Below are 22,250 nucleotides of genomic sequence, written 5' to 3'. Positions count from 1 at the left end.
AGATCTAAAGAAGATTGGACAGTCAGAGCATAACATGTGTGGAGAACTTTACACAGATTTAGGATAGCACAGATCTGATTTATAATGATGCAACAGCTTCAAGCATCTTTTGCCACAGTTGCTGTACAATATCGAAGATGTGTGAACATTGAGTGTTCTCATTATTACAGAACTAAATCTTTTAAGGATGCTGGATTATCTCAGAATAATCAAATGCTAACCTCTTTAATTATGAAAAAAAAGGTATCAAACCTTTCGCATTAAAGGGGTGCAATGTACCATCAGCTAAATTGAGGAAGAGAATGAAATAGGTTCTATAGCTTGGCAATCCAAGTCTGGATGGAAAAAAAAAAGAGTTCAATCCAAAAAATTTACCTTTCAGTATTTGGTATGCAGGAGAAATAAACCTCCATTATTTCTGTGGCCGGGATTACTGGGATTTAGATTTTTTAAAATTTATAATATGGAAAATGCAACGTCAGGAGCTTCCATCTCCCCCAAAATTCCAAGGTGAGATCTTGCTGTTCGGAGTACTGAAGACATCAAAAGCCAAGTACTGACTCAATCTAAATGACTCACCTATATCTAAGACTGGACTGACTCCTACCCTTTAAGATTAATGCTGTGCATCACAATAGATTGCCAATTCTGTCACAGAACAGGTTTTCCACTTTCAAGAAGAAATCCCAGACAGTTCTGTCTTCAATCTCTTGCTAATGAGTGTATAAAATTTCTCATGAATAGTGCATTCTGAAAATATTCAGACCCCTTCACTTTTTTAAATTTTATGTTTCAGCCTGATACTACAGTTGTTAAAAAAAATTTTTTTAAATCTACACGCAGTACCCCATAATGATAAAGTGGAAACAGAATTTTGGAAATGTTTGCAAATTTATGAAAAATGAAAAACTCAAATATCACATTATATTCAAACCCTTTGCAAAAACACCTGAAATTTAGCTCAAGTGCCTCTCGTTTCTCTAGCGTTGTGTGCAGGTGGCAGAAAGGCGTTTGGGAAGCATTTTTACCGCTTCCCAAACGCCTCGGACAATTCTGCACATTGCAGCACATAGTGCTGTTCTAACGGGAGCGTTAGCGTCGCGGCAAAACGGACCCCTCTGGTCAAGTCAGGAGGCGTTGAAGCCTCCTATTCTACTTTATGGTGCCACTCCACAAACGCCCGGTCGGCATTTGCGGTGTGGTTGCAGGGTGTTTGCGGAGCGGTAACACCATTCAAACTTCATTATAGGCGTTTGTGGGGTGTTTTTAATGCTCAGGAAACGCCTAGCAACAGCCGCTGAACCGCGCATGGGGCGTTTGCTGAGCGTTTGCCGGGCGTTAAAAAACGCTCCGCAAATGCCGGACCAACGCGTTTGGCAAGAGTTGGTAAAACATCAAGTGTGAATGAGCCCTTGCTGAGATGTTTCTACATCTTTTCTGCAAACTCCAAGCAGGCTATAATGTGTTTTTCACTGAGGAGAGGCATCCATCTAGCCACTCTACTATAAAGCCCAGATCGGTGGAGGACTGCAGTGATGGTTGTCCTTCTGGAACTGTGTCCCACACAGGATCTCTGGAGCTCAGTCAGAATGACAATCGGATTCTTGGTCACCTTTATTACTAAGGCCCTTCTCCCTTGATTGCTCAGTTTGGCTGGGGGACTAGCTCTTGGAAGAGTCTTGGTTGTGTCAAACTTCTTCCATATGAGAATTATGGAGGCCGCTGTGCTTTGGAACCTTTAGTGCAGCAGGAATTTTTGTAGTACTCCCCAAATCTGTGCCTGGCAATAATCCTGTCTCTGAGCTCAGCAGGCAGCTCCTTTAACCTCATGGCTTTGTTCCAGTATGCATTGTCACCTGTGAGGCCTTATATAGAGCGGTGTGTGCCTTTCAAAATCATATCCAATAAATTTAATTTACCACAGGTGGACTCCAATCAAGGTGTAGAAACATCTCAGCAACAATCAAGAGAAATGAGAGGCACCTGAGATAAATTTAAAGTGTTGTTGCAAAGGGTCTGAATACTTATGCCAATGTGATATTTCAGTGTTTCCTTTTTCATAAATTTGCAAACATTTCTAAAATTCTGTTTTCACTTTGTCATTATGGGGTACTGAGTGTTCATTAAAAATAAAAAAATTAACAAATAACAAACAATAACAAATTTGAAAAAAGTGAGGCGGGACTGAATACTTTAGTGGTGAAGGGGGTAAAACAATGTATAATTCTGCCATCATGTACCTAAACTCTTATTTCCTTTGCATAAGAGCCATCTTCCGGGGGGTATCAGGTATGTTAAAATGCTTTTTCCCTCTCCTAGATTGAAAGAGCAGTTAGCTCTTGCAGAGTGGGTGCAGCCTTACTGCAAGGGAGGATGTTCAAAATTCCTTGGATTGGGCTTTAATGTAAATTTGCAACTTTAAAAACCTGATTTTCTACAGGAACAAAATGCACCCACCCAGAGTTACTTATTGCTGTGGTTTGTTGTCTCCTATGTGCTATATTGCATAAGCCTTTAAGTTGTCCAGTGAGCAGTCTACACACCATTCAGTTCCTGATCCATGCTTCACACTGCCACCGATACACACAAGTTTTCTGTGCAGAAAATAGAACTCTTTAACATGTGAAATCTTAATTTGCATTCTATGTATAAAACAATCAATATCTTTCATTGAAGAACAAGAAAATAATGCTTTCTTCTATGATATATGAAATGAGCTAATCATTCCTAGGATTATCTACAATGTAATTAGGACAGTAATACAGTTTATGGTACTATGACCAGGCTTGTCTTGGATCAGATATAAAACTCTTCCTCCTCTGTTGCGGCAGTCTCTGTCCTGTGGTTGCTGTTCTCCACATCATTCCGGCAATGGCTGCCATTGTCTTTCTTGAACTCTGTCAGGGAAGTAGAGCTGGAGATACTAGGGAAAACTGAAGATATCAAAGAACTGGAAGACTTTTCAGAAACAGAGTGAAAAGATTCATATGAAAGCTCACAGAGCTTATGTCTTGCTTCTGGTCCATCCTCTCCATGTGAAGGTAGAGAAGGTTCTAAGTCACTGGATAAGCCATCCAGAGGTGAATAGGCCGACAAGACAGACAGGTCTGAGCTGGAAAGCTTCATTCCTGTATCTACATCTGTTTCTTGAGCCCCTTCCAGGTCGTCAATGTTGATCCGCGGGCTGCTTCGCCACACCGGCATCTGAAATGTTTGGGTCTCATTCCTGTAAAACTGAGAGGGCTCACTGAAGGGAAAGGATTCACATGAGGGGAATGAGGTCAGTGTTGGTAGACACAACAGTGACTTGCTGCGCTGGAACCATTGCGCTGTGCTGCTGCTACTTTCAAAACAAGGTGGCCCATCGTGGGTTTTACTGAAGTCTTGGTTCAAGCCATTGATGCCATTGCTTAGTTGAGTTTTCTCATATTTCTGTTTTTGATAGGAAGGAATCACATTGAATGGCATCCCGTTACCATTTCTGGATAAGTAGTTTTGATGCTTCCACACGGATTTCCTGGTTAAACGGTGAACCTGCTACAAGAGGATAGAAAATGGTATTAAATTTGGTCATAATGCAATGCAAATTGAATTGAAGTCATCATCATCAACCAACTTCATTCAAAAAGGATATTAAAGCGGTAGTAAAGTCTACCACCTTTCTGTTTTAAATTGCCCTCTGCAGTGTTGTGCCATAACCTGCAACGCATACTAGCTCAATATGGCAGACATACCTTTTAAATGGAGCCCTCTGGCGCTGTGCTGTCACTACTGCTGGAGCTCCCATCTTCACCCAGTCTTCCTTCCGAGTTCAAACTCTCTGGCCGTTTGAATGGCCAGGACGTGATGATGTCACTCTTGTGCATTTGCACAGGAGTCATCATTTTGGCACCATGCTCTACATCTATTGCACACTGACTGTCACTGCACATGCTCGGTGATGTCATCAGCTAGCGATGATGTGGACATCTTGTAAACTTGTAGGTACAAATGTTTATATTCGAGTTTGCTACACTACTGCTTTTATTTTGTATGGTTAATGAAAGGCTGAATAAAGTATGGACTTTTCTCACAAACCCCAGTGGCATATTACACCTGCCTGAATTTTCAGCTTGTCCATACTGCCATGGTGACTACATGAAATTTCCACCCTTTTTATGACCTTGTGAAAGGGATGGTGACTCAGATGACCAAAAAATGCTGATCAGGACAACTTCATACTTGCTCCAGGTCAATGAATCAAGAAAATTTGGAAATTAAAGACTTTCAGGTTCCTATGTTTCCCTTATGATAGGTTTATTTTTAAACTGTCCAGTCTCAGCATTTGTTTCGAAGGCACAAGCCTCAAATGAAAGTTGCCTCTCCAGAAACAATGGTAGCATCTCTAATACTGTAATGGGGTTGTGTTTTGTAACCACTATTAGTACTTTATAAGTAGATGTAACAGACAAAGATAAAGCAAATAAGCAGAGATCTATGTGTAGGCCCAAGATGATACATGCCATGTGCTGCCCAATATGTACCTAGAACGGGGCACCTGCTCCCTCTAGTGGCCGCAGCTTTCACACCTGAACAACAAACTGTAATATCCACTTGAAGACCAGGCATTTTTCTGGCACTTTTTGTTTACAAGTAAAAATCAGTATTTTTTTGCAAAAAAATTACTTAGAACCCACAAACATTATATATTTTTTAGCATAGGCTCTGGAGAATAAAATGGTGGGCTTTGCAAATTTTTAAGTCACCAGGTATTTGTACTGCAGTTTTTGGAATGCAATTTTTTTTGTAAAAATACACTTTAATGAATTTTTTAATGCACACAAACACAATATATTACTAAATTGTTGGTAAGATATAAATGATGGTGTTATGCTGAGTAAATACATACCTAACATGTCACACTTTAAAATTGTGAATGCTTGTAGAATGGCGACAAACTACTTTGCTATAGGCTACGCTTTAAAAGCCTTTATAGGTTACCAATTTAGGATTACAGAGGAGGACTGGTGATAGAATTATAGCTCTCACCACCCAGTGACACCTCACATGTGTGGTGTGATCCAAATGTATGTGTGCGTGTAAGATCTATGCGTGCTTTTGTCATTGTGACAAAGGGTAAGGGGAGGTGCTTCAAATTAAAAAAAAATATATATTTATTTTTATCTTTACACTGTTTTTTTAAATTTTTAAATCAATTTTGTTGCTGTCACAAGGAACATCCCTTGTAACGGCAACAGGCGGTGGCAGGTACTCTTTATGGAGAAATCCGGGGTCTATTAGACCCTCGATCTCTCCTCTGCCTTAAAAGCATCTGATCACAGCAAGATCATTGTGTTCAGATAGTTTCCCTATTTAAAAATGGCGTTGTTTACTTCCAGGAAACCAGAAGAGATGAAAATGCTTTTGCTTCCGGTTTCCTTATCATCAGGGACCTTTCAGTCTTAAGCGTTCTCTATGGTTTCACTCTGGGCTCACTGGTGGGATGGTAGAGCTTCAGAGAGACATCACTGGGTGACTGTGTTAGGTCACCTTTACACTTTTTCTGTAAAGTTGAACAAACCCTTTGACAGTCAATAGATGAGTCTGGTTTATTTTTCTTTTTTTTTCTAGATTTTTTTCTTATTTTCACCGGGTAATTCTGCCACGAACACATTTCCTGTCCTGAGAATGACAATGCTTACTCACTGTACTGTATCAATGGAGGAGCATCATTAACACCCTAGAAGAGAAATTGTGTTAGAACTATAGAACACCTCCCTCTCTCCTCCTCTCCATAACATAGAGGGGGTGTTGATACTAAACCCAAAACAAAAAAATTTATATATTGCAGCTTAACAATCATTAAATGTGGTGGCTGCATTAGTTCTCTTTTTTTAGGCCCCCCCCCCCCCCCCCCCCCGTCTGTTTTACCCTGGAGATCTGGCCAGTAACACACCTCCTGTATTATACAGACACCACTCTGGATGAAGGAGCACAGGGGGCAGGTTTGTAAAGCAGCATTGCCAGTCTGGGAGTTGGGAGTGTTAGATGTACTAGCAGATTTAAATACTGTAACAAATTGAAGCTGAACTCCAGCTAATACTTTATAAACTGTTATAGCTATTTATTTTCCTTTTGGGACACAAGCTTTACATAAATAAATAAATAAAAGCGGATCATTGTAAGCACGCCTGTCAGTGGTAAATGGTCTGTCTCATTCCTGAAACTGCAAGAGAGCTTTTCTGTTGAAAAACAACAGATGTACTGGCCAGATGAAAAAAGAAAACTAAAGTAGCCATTGCATCTAAGAATTGGTAAGCTGCAATATAATAAATGTTTGCGGTTTAATACCGCTTTTATAGACCAAAAGGAAGCAAATAATATAAGTTCATTGTTCGGAGATATGTAAACTTGAAATAGTAAGCCTGTTCCAAAAAAAAACAAAAATCAGAATTAACACAAATCTCATTCCAACTTAACCCCTTCCCATGTCTGTTTTACTGAGATTGTACACCCAGGAGGCAAGAAGGTCTGCCTAGTCATGTGTCCACTGTGATTGGCTGTCACAATAGTCACATGATTGGGAGCCGGCCCTGCCAGTTTCCAATTATTAGTACAGACTGAGAGCTGTCCTTTATGATCGCATTTTTCACCAAGCCAATAATGTAAACGGGTACTACACAGAACGTCCAGCAGGTGGTGCTACATAGCAAGGTCAAAGAAAAGAATATCCTACAGTACAAAGCTGATATTCTATATCGGCCTTTCTCAACCTTTTAAACATGGAGGAACCCTTGAAATAAGGCAGCCCCATAGATGGATTCATTTTTTTTTCATTCAGCCAGTAGGTTGAACAAAAAAAAAAAAGCCTTGATTCTCCCATCCACACACTCAAGATGGATGGGGGAATCTTCCCACTGTGCCTTTGTATTCAGAAAGTGGGGAGTCTTCTCTGCCATCAGAATACTAGTGGTGCACCGAAATGAAAATTCTAGTGCCGAAACCGAAAATTCAGGATGCACTTTTGCCAAAAAACCAAACCCGAAACGGACAGTTTTTATTTATTTTTTAAAAATGTAATTATTGTGGCTGCCAATTTTTCATTGAAGTCACTAGGGGCTGATTTTGCATTGAAGTCAATGTGGACTCGACTTTGCATAAAAATCTATATGACGAGGTTTTGCATTGAAGTCACTAGGGGGCATTTTTGCATGAATGTCTATGAGACGCGACTTTTCATGAAAGTCTATGAGACGCGATTTTGCATTAAAGTCACTAGTGGCTGATTTTGCATTGAAGTCAATGTGGACTCGACTTTGCATGAAAATCTACAAGACGAGGTTTTGCATTGTAGTCACTAGGGGGCATTTTGCATGAATGTCTATGAGACGCGGCTTTGCATGAAATTCTATGAGACACGATTTTGCATTGAAGTCACTAGTGGCTGATTTTGCATTGAAGTCAATGTGGACTCGAATTTGCATGAAAATCTATAAGGCGAGGTTTTGCATTGTAGTCACTAGGGGGCATTTTTGCATGAATGTCTATGAGACACGACTTTGCATGAAAGTCTATGAGACACGATTTTGCATTGAAGTCACTAGTGGCTGATTTTGCATTGAAGTCAATGTGGACTCGACTTTGCATGAAAATCTATAAGACGAGGTTTTGCATTGAAGTCACTAGGGGGGCGTTTTTGCATGAATGTCTACGAGACGCGACTTTGCATGAAAGTCTATGAGACGCGATTTTGCATTGAAGTCATTAGGGGCTGATTTTGCATTGAAGTCAATGTGGACTTGACTTTGCATGAAAATCTATAAGACGCAATTTTGCATTGAAGTCACTAGGGGGTGTTTTTGCCTGAATGTCTACAAAACGCGACTTTGCATGAAAGTCTATGAGACGCAATTTTGCATGAAAGTCTATGAGACACGATTTTGCATTGAAGTCACTAGTGACTGCTTTTGCATTGAAGTCAATGTGGACTCGACTTTGCATGAAAATCTATAAGACGAGGTTTTGCATTGAAGTCACTAGGGGGCATTTTTGCATGAATGTCTACAAGACGCGACTTTGCATGAAAGTCTATGAGACGTGATTTTGCATTGAAGTCACTAGGGGCTGATTTTGCATTGAAGTCAATGTGGACTCGACTTTGCATGAAAATCTATAAGACGCGATTCTGCATTGAAGTCACTAGGGGGTGTTTTTGCCTGAATGTCTACAAAACGCGACTTTGCATGAAAGTCTATGAGACGCGATTTTGCATTAAAGTCTATGAGATGTGATTTTGCATTGAAATCACAAGGGGCTGTTTTTGTATTGAAGTCAATGTGGACTCGATTTTGCATGAAAATCTATAAGACGCAATTTTGGAATTGAAGTCACTAGGGGACGTCTTTGCGTGAATGTCTATGAGACACGACTTTGCATGAAAGTCTGAGACACAATTTTACATTGAAATCGCTAGAGGGCGTTTTTGCATGAATGTCTATGAGACATGACTTTGCATGAAAGCCTGAGACATGACTTTGCATTGAAGTCACTAGAGGACGTTTTTGCATGGATGTCTATAAAATGTGAATTTCCATGTATCAGCACCATTATCGGCACCTTTTTTTTTATCGGCAAAATGCCGGTAATACTATTTTTGCCCGATATATTTCGGTGGCCCATATATCGGTGCATCCCTACAGAATACACTAATCAGTGCTGCTGGCTTTATCTGGTAGCATTGATCAAGAGGCAGAAATATGCAAGGGTGATTGTACAGAACTCGATTGATACTGCCCATTCAATGGTTTAAAATCTGATTGTCCCTGCTGAACTGGCCAACAGGGGCGGACTGACCATTTGGAAACTCGGGCACTGCCTGAGGACCCGGGGTCAGTAGGGGGCCCCATGAGATGACCCTGGTACCTTTTTCATAGGCTTTTTTGAGTTTGGTTAAGGACACAGGGGCCCCATGATCCCCAATTGCCCAGGGGCCCCATGAGTTGTCAGTCCGCCCCTGCTGGGCAAATTTTGATCCATGTATGGTCGGCTTAACTTTCAGGTCTCAGGGAATTACTATATAGCTCGTGGTGCATACATGTGATGGTCAGTGGGAAAGATGCCACTTTGCAGTCACTTGGAAGAATCCCCCCTTGCTTATAGCTCTAAAGATGAGTGTTGTCAGCGACTTGAGAGGCAGAAATTGTTCAAGATAGTCCTAGCAAACTCTGGAGGAACCCTAGCTGAGAAAGGCTGTTCTAAAAAATGGCTTTCAGATTTACCAATCCTAACTGGAGCGTTTTTCTGCTCATTTCACTGCACCTGACTATGCTCAATATGCACAGTCCCATTCTTTCTAATTGTCCCTGTTCACACTCGAAAGCTCAGTGGCCCTAATCTCAAAGCTCAAGTAATTACACAAGATTTTTTTGATAGTGTGCAGCCATTTTTGTGAGTTTTATCACATTTTTATTGCCCGAAGAACTCCCCCCCTATAGAACTGCTCCCCCTGCCTAGCCCAGAACACAAACTCCTGTAACTTGATACATGTGCAAAACGCTTTTAAAATGCCTGTAATACGTCTGCAAAACACCTGCAGAACCCTGAAAAAAAAAGCATCAAAAATGCCAGGATTACACTCTGCTTACTCTCTGCTTAGGTGTGTCTGGGGTTTGGGTTGTGTTAGGTCTCTTTCAGATGGGCAGGTTGGTTGGGGGGACAGTTACAACGGGTTGCTGAGCTGTGGTATTAACACCCCCTCAACACCACCTCAAACACCACCCCCAAATTAGGCTTTGGTTTGCTTCATGGCCATGGCATTTTTAGCGTGGGGTGCAGTTTGACAGGCGGTACTGCCTGTCAAACTCTCCTATTGAGTTCCAAGGGGCCGGGCTGCATGTGGGGTAGTGTGGCATTGCACAGTTAAATCAGATGTTATATCTTCTCCTCACCAACTTGAAAACACCCTCTGAAAAGCGATCCAAACACAGATTGCTCTTTAAAGGGTACCACAGTCCACCGTGAGTGTGAAAAAGCTCTTAGAGTAACATATGATAGGACAAGAGATATGTCCTGACAGCTCATGCTTTCAGCTACCTGCTTCTGCTACTAGATTAGTATTTTTATTTTCACTAAATGTGAATCCTGCATTGGTGTGGTATGGTCACATGATCAAAAATGTAAACAAATATCTCCTGAATGCCTGTCCGCCACACGTGTGCCAGCATCACTAGTGTAAACAAAGCCAAAAGAGTACAGGGGTTGGCTATACAGAGTGCTATCAATCATAGGCTATCACAGCAATCATGTGATCTGGAGTCAGTCCTCCCAGCTCCCAATAGTTGAGAGCACAGTCTCCGTGCTGGGAGCACACTATGGAGTACACTTGTGACGGGAGTCACTTTGGGTAGGGGCCCATGGAACCCAGCTCACTTTGGAGAGGTGGGGAGACCCCTGTCTCAGCTCCCCATATCCCTCTTATGTGTAAATCACCCTGTGCCTGTTAGGGGTACCGGGTGATCTGTCCTAATATTGTGTGGGGGTTGTTGATTGTTTAATGTCATGTGGTTGCATCCCATTGTTCTATTGTGTGTCTGGCTTGGGAGAAAACTATTATGGGATGTATGTGTATATGTGTATTAGCTTAGTGGGGGGGGTGTCTCCAGCAGCCCTCCCTCCTGATGGGACTGTCTGCTGGTGTGAAGTTTGAATACCTGTGTGTCTCTTGTTACTAAATGTAGATTTCCCCGCCCTGTGTCATTGTGCAGGGAGGGGGGATTGTCCCCTGAGTGTATATATCTTGTATCTGTGTTCAAATAAAGTAGTCTACCTCCTGGTTTACTTCAAGACTGGTGTCGTCTAGTCTTGTATGGTCGGCTGTGGTGTCTGTTGTCGGTGTTCGGACGGGGAAGCGTTATTCTAATGGAAGTACTCAAGCGTAATCTAAGTCGGTTCCGTTACAACACTTCCAGGTATACTCTCCACCAGGGCTATTTTTCTCAGAGAATAGGTGCAGGAACTCCCCTTCTGAGTCACCCCTTGTCTCTGCCCTCTACTCACCTATGTGCACCCTCCTTTGGTTCCACTGCCTACCCACCTACCAATACCACCCTTTTAGTGAATGCAGAAACAAGTATCATGTTGTGGTGTTAAGTAATTTGTTTGGAATTTGTTAAAGATAACATAAAAAACAGTAAAATAGATGCCCTGCTGTCAGCAACAAAAGCACCCCCAGCAACAAAATACCCCCCAGCAGCAATAGACCCAATCCAGCAACAATAGACCCTTACCAGCAACAACAGATCTCCCAGCAGCAAGCAACAGACCCATCCCTCAACAGTAGATCCCTCCCAGCAACAACAGATCCACCCCTCTTCAAGAGATTCCACCCTCCCCAGCAACAATAGATCCCCCGACAGCCAGCATCAATAGACTTTCCAGAAAACCCCAGCACCCATTGCCATTACATACATTCAGTGCTGGAGGTTCCCCCAGGTTCCCACTGAATAAAAGCCCTACACGCCACTGAAAAAGGCCTACTTCTGCGACGCTGCAATGTGAGTATGCTCACCAGCAACGGGTTGATGACATTTTATTCAGCTCTATGCATGTTGCATGTTGTAATGTGCTGTGATCATTTGTATGGGTACAGGTGTAACTACTGGTAGTCTTAAACCATATAAAATAGACAAAATCTGCATTCCTTTGTTGCCCTATAGCTGTAAAACTACCAATATACTAGATCAGTGGTGGGCAACCTTTTTTTTCAACTGAGCCAAATCTTGCCAAAACCACGATTGAAATTTATTTTGAGAGCCACATTTTTAAAACTGAAAATACATAGGATGGTACACTGTTTTTAGTTTCAATAAGTTTTTATAGTAATTCATCCCCCATAGTAATTCATCCCCCATATAGTAATTCATCCCCCATAGTAATTCATCCCCCATATAGTAATTCATCCCCCATATAGTAATTTATCCCCCATAGTAATTCATCCCCCATATAGTAATTCATCCCCCCTAGTAATTCATCCCCCATATAGTAATTCATCCCCCATATAGTAATTCATCCCCCATATAGTAATTCATCCCCCATAGTAATTCATCCCCCATATAGTAATTCATCCCCCCTAGTAATTCATCCCCCATATAATAATTCATCCCCCATAGTAATTCATCCCCCATATAGTAATTCATCCCCCATATAGTAATTCATCCCCCATATAGCAATTCATCCCCCATAGTAATTCATCCCCTATATAGTAATTCATCCCCCATAATAATTCATCCCCCATAGTAATTCATCCCCCATAGTAATTCATCTCCCATATAGTAATTCATCCCCCATAGTAATTCATCCCCCATAGTAATTCATCCCCCATAGTAATTCATCCCCCATATAGTAATTCATCCCCCATAGTAATTCGTCCACAATATAGTAATTCAGCCTAGCTCCTCTCACGTTCGTCACGCTGCCCCGCCTACACACATCCTGACAGCCAATCACTGGCTATCAGGATGTGAGTGGCAGCGAGACTGGCCAATCACTGCATTTGAGCGCGCTGCCCTGGCTGTTTTTTTTTTGGATCACGCTGCAGAGTCCCTGCCGCCTGAGAGGAGGGAGGGGAGCGGGCGCCCGGCACACAAGAGCCGCATTAAAGCGTGTAAAGAGCCGCATGTGGCTCGCGAGCCGCGGCTCGCCGACCACTGTACTAGATGGTATTGTGCACACAGCAATCACACGTTCATAGTCAGCACATGTGCACTGCTGCACATCTGATTGGCTCCTAGTGCTGCCTCTCTCTTGCCTAGGCTGAGCTTTACTGCAAAGTGGATTGCAAGATGTTGACACCAAGTCAAATTCCGGTACTGACACTAGTAATCTTAAGAGCCCATTAAGATCTTTGTGTATGCGTAGAGGTATGCTTTTTTTGTAGTGTTAGGTAGGTGCATACTCATGTGTCAACATGCGTTCCATTGTGTGTGTTGATCTGTTTTCAATGCATTTTTGAATTAGGGGCCAGTTTACACTACATGCGTTTCAGTGTGCTTTTTTTCTGCATCCAAAACGCACAGAAAGTAGGTTATATGATTGTCAATGTTTACATCAGTGCTTGCAGTTCCAGTGTGTTCTGGATGCAGAAAAAAAAGTAGAACAGGCTGCATTTTTCCTGCACAGAACTGGAACACGGTAAAATGCACTGGAATGCACCAGCTGGTATGCATCAAAAAAGCACCTGAATGCGTAAAAAACGTGCATGCAGAAACGCATATGGAACGCATCTGGACTACGTTTCTATGGTGTGAATCGGCCCTTAGAATGATTAGGGTTAACAGCCACACTGGTTAAATCATAATGCCAAGGCATCAAAATGCATGGTATACATATGCATTTTGATACACAGCCATTGAGCGATATGGGCCTCTAAAAGCACCTAAACAGAAAAAAAAGACATTTAAAAAAAATGCAGCACTGGGATAGGAACAGACAACTTTTTAATGGGAAGTTGGATGCGTGTTAAAATGCAACAGTGTAAACGTGTGCCTAAATTATACCTAGCTGTACATACCTGCATTAACTGATAATTTGTTCAGTTTTTTTAATAAAGGGGTTCAACTGCCATATCAGATTTGAAATGAATATCTGTTTTACTTGAAATCACACCACTGATAATGATAGTGAATGCTGGGACTGTTCATATAAAAGATTTAGCAAGATTAGTGTCATTCAGTACCTGTTAGCTGAATGTCAGTACTCTCAGATTATACTGTATATTTCTGCCGTTACCACACAGCACAGTATTCAGTAGACACCAACCTTTTGGACAGGGAGGGTTTGTTATATTAGGCACCAAAGTTTACTTTTTTTTTTTTTTTTTTATTATCTGCAGGTATATAGGTGAAACTCGAAAAATTAGAATATCGTGCAAAAGTTCATTTATTTCAGTAATGCAACTTAAAAGGTGAAACTAATATATGAGATAGACTCATTACATGCAAAGCAAGATAGTTTAAGCCGTGATTTGTCATAATTGTGATGATTATGGCTTACAGCTCATGAAAACCCCAAATCCACAATCTCAGAAAATTAGAATATTACATGCAATCAATAAAACAAGGATTGTATATAGAAAAATATCGGACCTCTGAAAAGTATAAGCATGCATATGTACTCAGTACTTGGTTTGGGCCCCTTTTGCAGCAATTACTGCCTCAATGCGGCGTGGTATGGAAGCTATCAGCCTGTGGCACTGCTGAGGTGTTATGGAAGACCAGGATGCTTCAATAGCGGCCTTCAGCTCTTCTGCATTGTTCGGTCTCATGTCTCTCATCTTTCTCTTGGCAATGCCCCATAGATTCTCTATGGGGTTCAGGTCAGGCGAGTTTGCTGGCCAATCAACACAGTAATCCCACGGTCATTGAACCAGGTTTTGGTGCTTTTGGCAGTGTGGGCAGGTGCCAGGTCCTGCTGGAAAATGAAGTCAGCATCCCCATAAAGCTCGTCTGTAGAAGGAAGCATGAAGTGCTCCAAAATCTCCTGGTAGATGGCTGCGTTGACCCTGGACTTAATGAAGCACAGTGGACCAACACCAGAAGATGACATGGCTCCCCAAATCAACACAGACTGTGGAAACTTCACACTGGACTTCAAGCATCTTGCAGTGTGTGCCTCTCCATTCTTCTTCCATATTCTGGGTCCTTGGTTTCCAAATAAGATGCAAAAGTTGCTCTCATCAGAAAAGAGGACTTTGGACCACTGAGCAACAGACTAGGTCTGTTTTTCTTTAGCCCAGGTAAGACGCTTTTGACGTTGTTTGTTGTTCAGGAGAGGCTTGACAAGAGGAATACAACATTTGAAGCCCATGTCCAGGATCCGTCTGTGTGTGGGGGCTCTTGATACACTGACTCCAGCCTCAGTCCACTCCTTGTGAAAGTCCCCAACACGTTTGAATGGCCTTTTCCTGACAATCCTCTCCAGGCTGCGGTCATCCCTGCTGCTTGTGCACCTTTTTCTTCCACACTTTTCCATTCCACATAACTTTCTATTAATGTGCTTTGATACAGCACTTTGGGAACATCCAACTTCTTTTGCAATTACCTTTTGAGACTTTCCCTCCTTATGGAGGGTGTCAATGATGGTTTTCTGCCCAACTGTCAGGTCAGCAGTCTTTCCCATGATTGTGATTCCTACTGAACCAGACTGAGAGACCATTTAAAGGCTCAGGAACCCTTTGCAGGTGTTATGGCTTAATTAGCTGATTAGAGTGGGACACTTTGAGCCGAGAATATTGCACCTTTTCACAATAATCTAATTTTCTGAGATTGTGGATTTGGGGTTTTCATGAGCTGTAGGACATAATCATCACAATTATGACAAATCACAGCTTGAACTATCTTGCTTTGCATGTAATGAGTCTATCTCATATATTAGTTTCACCTTTTAAGTTGCATTACTGAAATAAATGAACTTTTGCATGATATTCAAATTTTTTGAGTTTCGCCTGTATATATTATGAGAAATATCAAACTGGCAATTTCAGCTCAATGACATATTTGTGATTTCTTTTACATTTTACTTGTTTTCCAGTGCTGTCACATAATACTGGCTGATTATCTGGGTCATGTATGAATGGCTATTTGTTCCATACCCTTCTATGTTATGTTTGAAGTGGAGATGCAGCATAATACACCAGCAAGATCACAGAAGGGAAAAGGGAGCAGTGGTTTAAGCAAGCCAGCTTATGCAATTTTCTTCCTTTTTCTTTCTCTGTCAATGGACACACAGAGCACAGATCAAAATCGAACACACATGGGTGCCCCCACAGCAAGTGGCTTGCTATGGGGGCACTCAGCAGGGGGAAGGAGCCAGGAGCACCTGCAAGGGACCCCAGAAGAGATTTAAAAAACAAATGTAACCTGTGCAATCACTTTAAAAAATATTTCAGTAGGACGCTGTCTTCTAAACATTTTTCTCCTTTTTGAGAGTGAAGCTTAAACATCCCTCCCTGGGACACTTTAATAACCAATCTCTGCAGAATGGGTGGGATCGTGGAAAAATCAGAAGTCGATCTTTGCACTAAACTCTAGAACTTGCAACTGAAACCTTCTACCAGCAGGAGGTGACTTTTAGCACCATTGATAACAGATCATCATAGGGAAAAACACTGGCAACTGTGGTTACTACCTGTAATTGTAGTATCAGTATATTCATTCATTTGTAGCACCCTCTAGATTAGTGTAGTGAATTATAGGTAAAATCATTGTGTATGGCTCATGAGTCTGTGACTGAGGTCAGGTTATTGCAGGGCTGCTGCATGTCTCAACAGGTTGTAGCTCTATTGCCTCCTCCTGACTCTGGAGGACCATAGAACCTTCAAGAAGTTGGTAAGCAGGAAGGGGTGGAGACCTAATCTGCATGTTCATGGGAGTACAGCCAATCCCAGATTTGGAGGCTCTGGTAGAGTGGTGGAGTGGCCATAAATATGAGAGAGTCAGGCTGACAGAGGAGTTGGGTGGAATATGGAGTACTGAGGAGATTGTCAGTGCCTGGGAGGGCTTCCCTAGGTCTAGGGGGCGCTGGCTTCAAGGCTGGGCTCGGGCTGGCTCGGGAGGATACACTGAGCAGTAAGGTGTGAATAAGAGGATCGAGACCTGGAGCAGCAGGGAGCAAGGAGGACAGAGTGTGTACAGCATAACTCTTTGTGATCTACAAGGGGAAAGACTGCCACACATAGCAAGCTTTCCAAGGACAGCGCTGGGCTCAATCCTTTATCCTTGTCCCGGGAGATCTTCCGAGAAGCCAGGAGGGCAGGTAGTGGTTGCAGGCTGCGGAGGTGGGAGCAGCTCTATAGGGGGAGAGAAGATGACTCTGTATGTAGCTATAAGAAGCAAGGTTGATTTTTGAGGGGCTACTAGTTCCTCACCCATAAGGGCAGCTGCTACTGATCTGCAACGACTGACGGCTGTTACGAAAAGAACAGTCCAGGATCTGCATTTGTACATAGGAAGGAAGTGTCCCCCTTCCATTCCTTCAAACCAAACTGGGCATCCCATAATCCCTATTTCCCTATCCAAGTTGATTTCCCCTAATAAAACAACAAAACCAGGCCCATATCATTGTCTTTGGATGCACGTCTGTGTGAGAAATAACTGTTGCCTGGCTGTGTGGAGAGAGGCTTAGGGATACCCATTACTCAGTAGCCCTCACGAGGGTAGCATTACATATTTTTAAATTCACATGCATTTATTTATATTTTTCCGTATTTACATGCAAGCCAAGCTATCCTGTAAAGTGACAGTTGCAGGGTTGCATACTACTATTGGCCAGTAAGAGAGTCCATCATGGTGATGGGCCAATAGGAATATGACGGGGCAGAAAGTAACACAAGCTCCAAAGTGTCAAAGCTTTACATTTCTTGACAGCCCGGCATTTGGCTGTGAACCAGGGTATTAAAGGCTGCAACAGGTATGTGCCAGCTCTTTAATCATTAAGCAGTATTTTTTTATGACAGTGTCTCTGTACATTCTGCTGTATCTACCGTTTTGCATTTAGCTAGACTGTCACACATTCTAATGCACAGAAAAATCAGGGATAATATGAAACTAATCAGACTTTAATTGACTGATATCAGAACACATAAAGATGTTTTCAGGCTGTTGCTATGAGTCGATATACCTTTTGCACATGTGTGTATTTTTTAAGAATTGAACCCTAATACATTAATGGAAACTGTGTAAGAAATGTGCAAGTAGAAGAATATCACGGCCAGCATTTCTAACAGAGGATATGACTTATAAGCACGCATAAAATAATAAGTAGTTTTCCAAACAGTGTGCTGTCAATATATTTAGCACATTCTAGCTGTCCTCTGAACCGGGAGGGTAATTTCTCTAGCAGCCCTCATATAAATATAAGAAGATTTGCAATGACTGAACAATTTCCTAAATAATATATTCAGCAGGTGGCTTAATCATATTTGTGCAGTTCAAAAAGCCTGCTTAATAATGTATAAAGAGCTAACCAAACAATATGTACTTGGAACATAGACAACAGTTACTAATACCGGGACACAAGATGTGTCTAACGGCAGTAATCATTACGTAAGGGAAAAACACAATATCAAGAAAGATGGCTAACTTAAAAGAGAAGTATGGGTTTTAAAAGACAATCATATTCGCCTAGATGGCTGCAGCATCAATCTGATTCTCCAGCTGTCCCCTCTGGATCTAAACCAAGAACTGAGCAATCAAAGGCTGCTGATCTCTCAGTTCTCGGGTCCACTCTGAGCACCGAGTGACTGTCAGTCCCTGCTCTCTGCTCTGCCCCTCCAGCACTCAATGTGGAGAAGCTGGGAGCGGCTATTTGAAAGGATCGTTGAAGAAAAAAACCCGAGTTGCTACTTCTGACCTCCTTCTAAAAATGCTGGTTGCCTGTCTATATTCGCTGTCAGCCGCCCTAGACACATTAGTACCCCTAACCACACGTAGCATTAGACCCCGACCGCTTCAACCCTGGCAGAACGACCACACCAAAAATCTTAAACAACGCAGTCGTGCGCTGGAGCGATTATGGTGCAAAACCAGATCCCAACAAGCGTTCACCCTATACAAATCTGTCTTCCTCACCTACACCTCCTCCCTCCACGCTGCCAAACAAGCCTACTTTGTAACCCTCATCAATACCCTCTACTCCAGTCTTCGCCGGCTCTTCTCCACTTTTAACTCCCTACTCTCTTCCCCCCCCCCCACCTCCACCCAGTACCTCACTCCCCGCCCACAAAATTGCTAACCATTTCCAAAACAAGATCAACGCAATTCGCAGGGACATCGCCAATGCACAAACTTCCACCCCACCTAGCCTCCGTCCCATGATAACCCCCTCAACACTCCCCTCCTCTGACCTCGCAACTGCCCAAACCCCCACCCCACCAAACACCCCGCACACTAAAACCCCCCCAACACTCCACTTCTTCAACCTTGCTACCACTGAAGAGGTCACTGAGGTCTTCTCCGACGCCCACCTCACCACCTGCCCCCTTGACCCTGTCCCCACACAACTCCTATGGTCACCCTCCTCCTCCATCCTACGCTCCCTCACTCACGTCTTCAATCTCTCCCTCTCTACTGGCGCATTCCCCTTCCCCCTAAAGCACGCGCACATCACTCCCACTCAAAAAACCCTCCCTGGACCCCACCGACCTGAACAACCTTAGACCCATCTTCCTGCTGCCATTTACATCCAAACTCCTCGAGCGCTTAGTCTATAATCGCCTAAGCTCCCACCTCAACGACAGCAACCTCCTTGATCCCCTACAGTCTGGCTTCCGCCCCTTACACTCCACCGAAACCGCCCTACTCCAACTCACCAACGACCTGCTAACCGCCAAATCTAATGGCCACTACTCAGTCCTCCTACTCCTCGACCTCTCCGCGGCCTTCGACACAGTTGACCACCCCCTCCTCCTTAAAAAACTATACTTCCTTGGCATCAGAGACTCCGCTCTCTCCTGGCTCTCCTCCTATCTATCCCAGCGCTCCTTCAGTGTTACCTATAATGCTGCCACCTCCCCCTCTCTCCCCCTCTCTGTTGGGGTCACCCAAGGCTATGTCCTCGGGCCCCTTCTCTTCTCCATCTACACCTCCTCCCTTGGCCAACTGATACACTCCCACGGCTTCAACTACCACCTCTACACCGATGACACGCAAATCTACCTCTCTACCCCTCGCCTTACCCCTTCAGTCTCCGCCCGTATCACCCACCCACTGAACGACATATCAGACTGGATGTCACTCCACTTCCTCAAATTAAACGTTTCCAAATCCGAGCTCCTAGTTTTACCCCCAGCCCATGCCCCCCCCCCATCCTCTACATCATGACCAATAACGCCACCATCAGTCCCATCCCACAAGCCAAAGTTCTAGGCGTCACTCTAGACTCCAATCTGTCCTTCCAGCCCCATGTCCAATCGCTGGCAAATTCATGCAGGCTCCACCTCCGCAACATCTCCAAAATACGTTTCTAACCCCAGACACTACTAAACAACTCATTCACTCCCTTATTATCTCACAACTCGACTAATGTAACTCCCTCCTACCCGGCATATCTCATCACAGACTATCCCCGCTTCAGTCGATCCTGAACTCAGCGGCCAGACTCATCCACCTTACCAACCGCTCCGTATCCGCCACCCCCCTCTGTCATTCCCTCCACTGGCTTCCGATTGCCCAACGCATAAAAATCAAACTACTAACATTGACGTACAAAGCTATTCATAATACTGCCCCAAACTACCTCACCGACCTGATATCCAAATACCACCCAACACGTACTCTTCGCTCCTCACAAGACCTCCTACTCTCTAGCTCCCTGGTCTCCTCCTCCCATGCCTGACTCCAGGACTTCTCCAGGTCTTCCCCCATCCTCTGGAACTCACTACCCTGATCCATCAGACTGTCACCTACCCTTCTCAACTTTAGGCGCACCCTGAAAACCCATCTCTTCAGGGAAGCCTACCCCACCCTCACCTAACAGCCAATCTCCTCCACTCCTCCTACCACTCCATCCCCCACAGCCATTTCCTCCTGTACCACTATCCCCTCCCTCCTACATTGTAAGCTCCAAGGAGTAGGGCCCTTGAACCCCTCGTGTATTGTATTGTTACTGTATTGTCTCATGTACTGTCTCCCACTATAATGTACAGTGCTGAGCAAACTTTTTGGCGCTATATAAATACTGTATAATAATAATATATTCTCTGACTTCAGTACATTCAGAGCTGCTGTCCTGAAACAGGCATGCAGCAAATGAAATCAGAACTTTAAAAGTCAGTGGCTTAGAAAGTTCTAAAGAAATTACAGCCAGGCAATTAGCATTTTTTAAAGAAGGTGAACATGGCAGAATTTAGATTTCTCTCCATTCAAGTTTGCTTTGATTTCATGTATTGCTATCTGCCAGACAGGAGTGCTCCAATATCAGAGTGAATGCTGATGACTATCTCACCGACCTGTACTCTTGAAACAAGATGCATGTTCCCCAGGGGCAGACTGACCATTCGGGAACTCGGGCACTGCCCAAGGGTCCAGGGTCAGTAGGGGGCCCCATGAGATGCCCCTGGTACATTTCGTAGGCTTTTTTGGGTGTGGTTTGAGTGTGGGCAAGGACACAGGGGCCCCATGATCCCCTATTGCCCGGGGGCCCTGTGAGTTGTTAGTCCACCCCTGATGTTCCCAGTCATTATATCTACATATGTACTTATATACATGATATTTACCTGTAAAAGTATTTTGTTGCCATCGTGATCTTCAGTTTGCCATCTGCCTTCACTGATTGGGCTGCACTGGTTGGGCAAGAGAGGAATTAATTGCCCAAAGTCTTTTACTCTGAACTCCAACAATGAAGACTCTAAAGGCACTGGAGTTTGTCCTTTGAGAAGTCTTTTTAGGGAAAATTCAATATCAATGTCCATATTGGAGTAGATGGGAAATACACAAAAATCTGCTTTCTTCTTCCACACAGACTTTTTCAGGATGAGCTCATACATTTTCATCATGTCTGCAAAATTCTCATAGCTGCAGTAGATGGTGAAGCGGATGATCTCTTTCCCATAATGCACCTGTCTTATGGCCCATAGTGGGGTGCCGCATGCCAGAGTGAAAAAGTCTTGGTTGCATGGCATGTAAGGTAAAAATCTGCCATGGACTCGCTCTGTGTGATGGAACTGCCAGGGTGGTTTTTGAAAGCAATCATGAAGATGCAAGATTTGCTCTTCTCCATATTCCTCTTGTAAAAATAATATCACAGCAAGGGCAGGCTGGCATGTGAAGCCCTTATTCAGCTTCCTCTTCTTGGAAATCCTTCTTTCTGAAACACGGAACAACTGCAAATCAGGGTGGATCCACGCCAAGAGTTTATCAATGGCATCCTGCAGACATTTTGATTCCCCGGGGTCTGTAATAATATGGATACTGACAAGGAAAGGGTCTTGTAAATCATCTACTGACAGCTCACCTATTGAGATAAATAAAAAATATTAGGGACTTGTCCTCCAGATTAACATAATTTATAATTGAAGTCTTGTCCTTAAAGTATATCTAGCCCCTATAATAGCAATGTAATATTTTATCCTGCAGCTCACAAGGCTTTAGAAATGGTGGCTGTGTTTCTTTAATTTTTTTCATGCCTTTTTTTCTTTATTTTCACATTTATTTCCCTTTATTTTTGTCCTGTCAATAACACGGTTCTTGTCCTATGGTAAAAATGCTTACTCACTGCAC

General features: G+C 43.1%; 1 protein-coding gene across 1 annotated transcript; it reads right to left on the bottom strand.

Moving 5' to 3' along the window:
- Nucleotides 1–2,111: 2,111 nt before the first annotated feature.
- LOC149440040 (protein FAM124A-like) lies at nt 2,112–21,984 on the bottom strand (the record flags this gene model as incomplete). The annotated part of the gene is made up of 2 exons (XM_089659010.1): nt 2,112–3,537; nt 21,248–21,984. Coding segments are annotated over 2 exons (1,478 nt in total), but the record flags the coding sequence as incomplete, so codon positions are not given.
- Between the last annotated feature and the right edge of the window lie 266 nt (nt 21,985–22,250).

The sequence above is a fragment of the Staurois parvus genome, unplaced genomic scaffold, assembly GCF_062004578.1.
Source record: "Staurois parvus isolate SC_StPar_1 unplaced genomic scaffold, SC_StPar_1.0 ptg001125l, whole genome shotgun sequence".
Lineage (NCBI taxonomy): Eukaryota > Metazoa > Chordata > Amphibia > Anura > Ranidae > Staurois > Staurois parvus.
The sequence above is the reverse complement of the archived record's forward strand: the minus strand, read 5'-3'. Positions and strand labels throughout refer to the sequence as shown.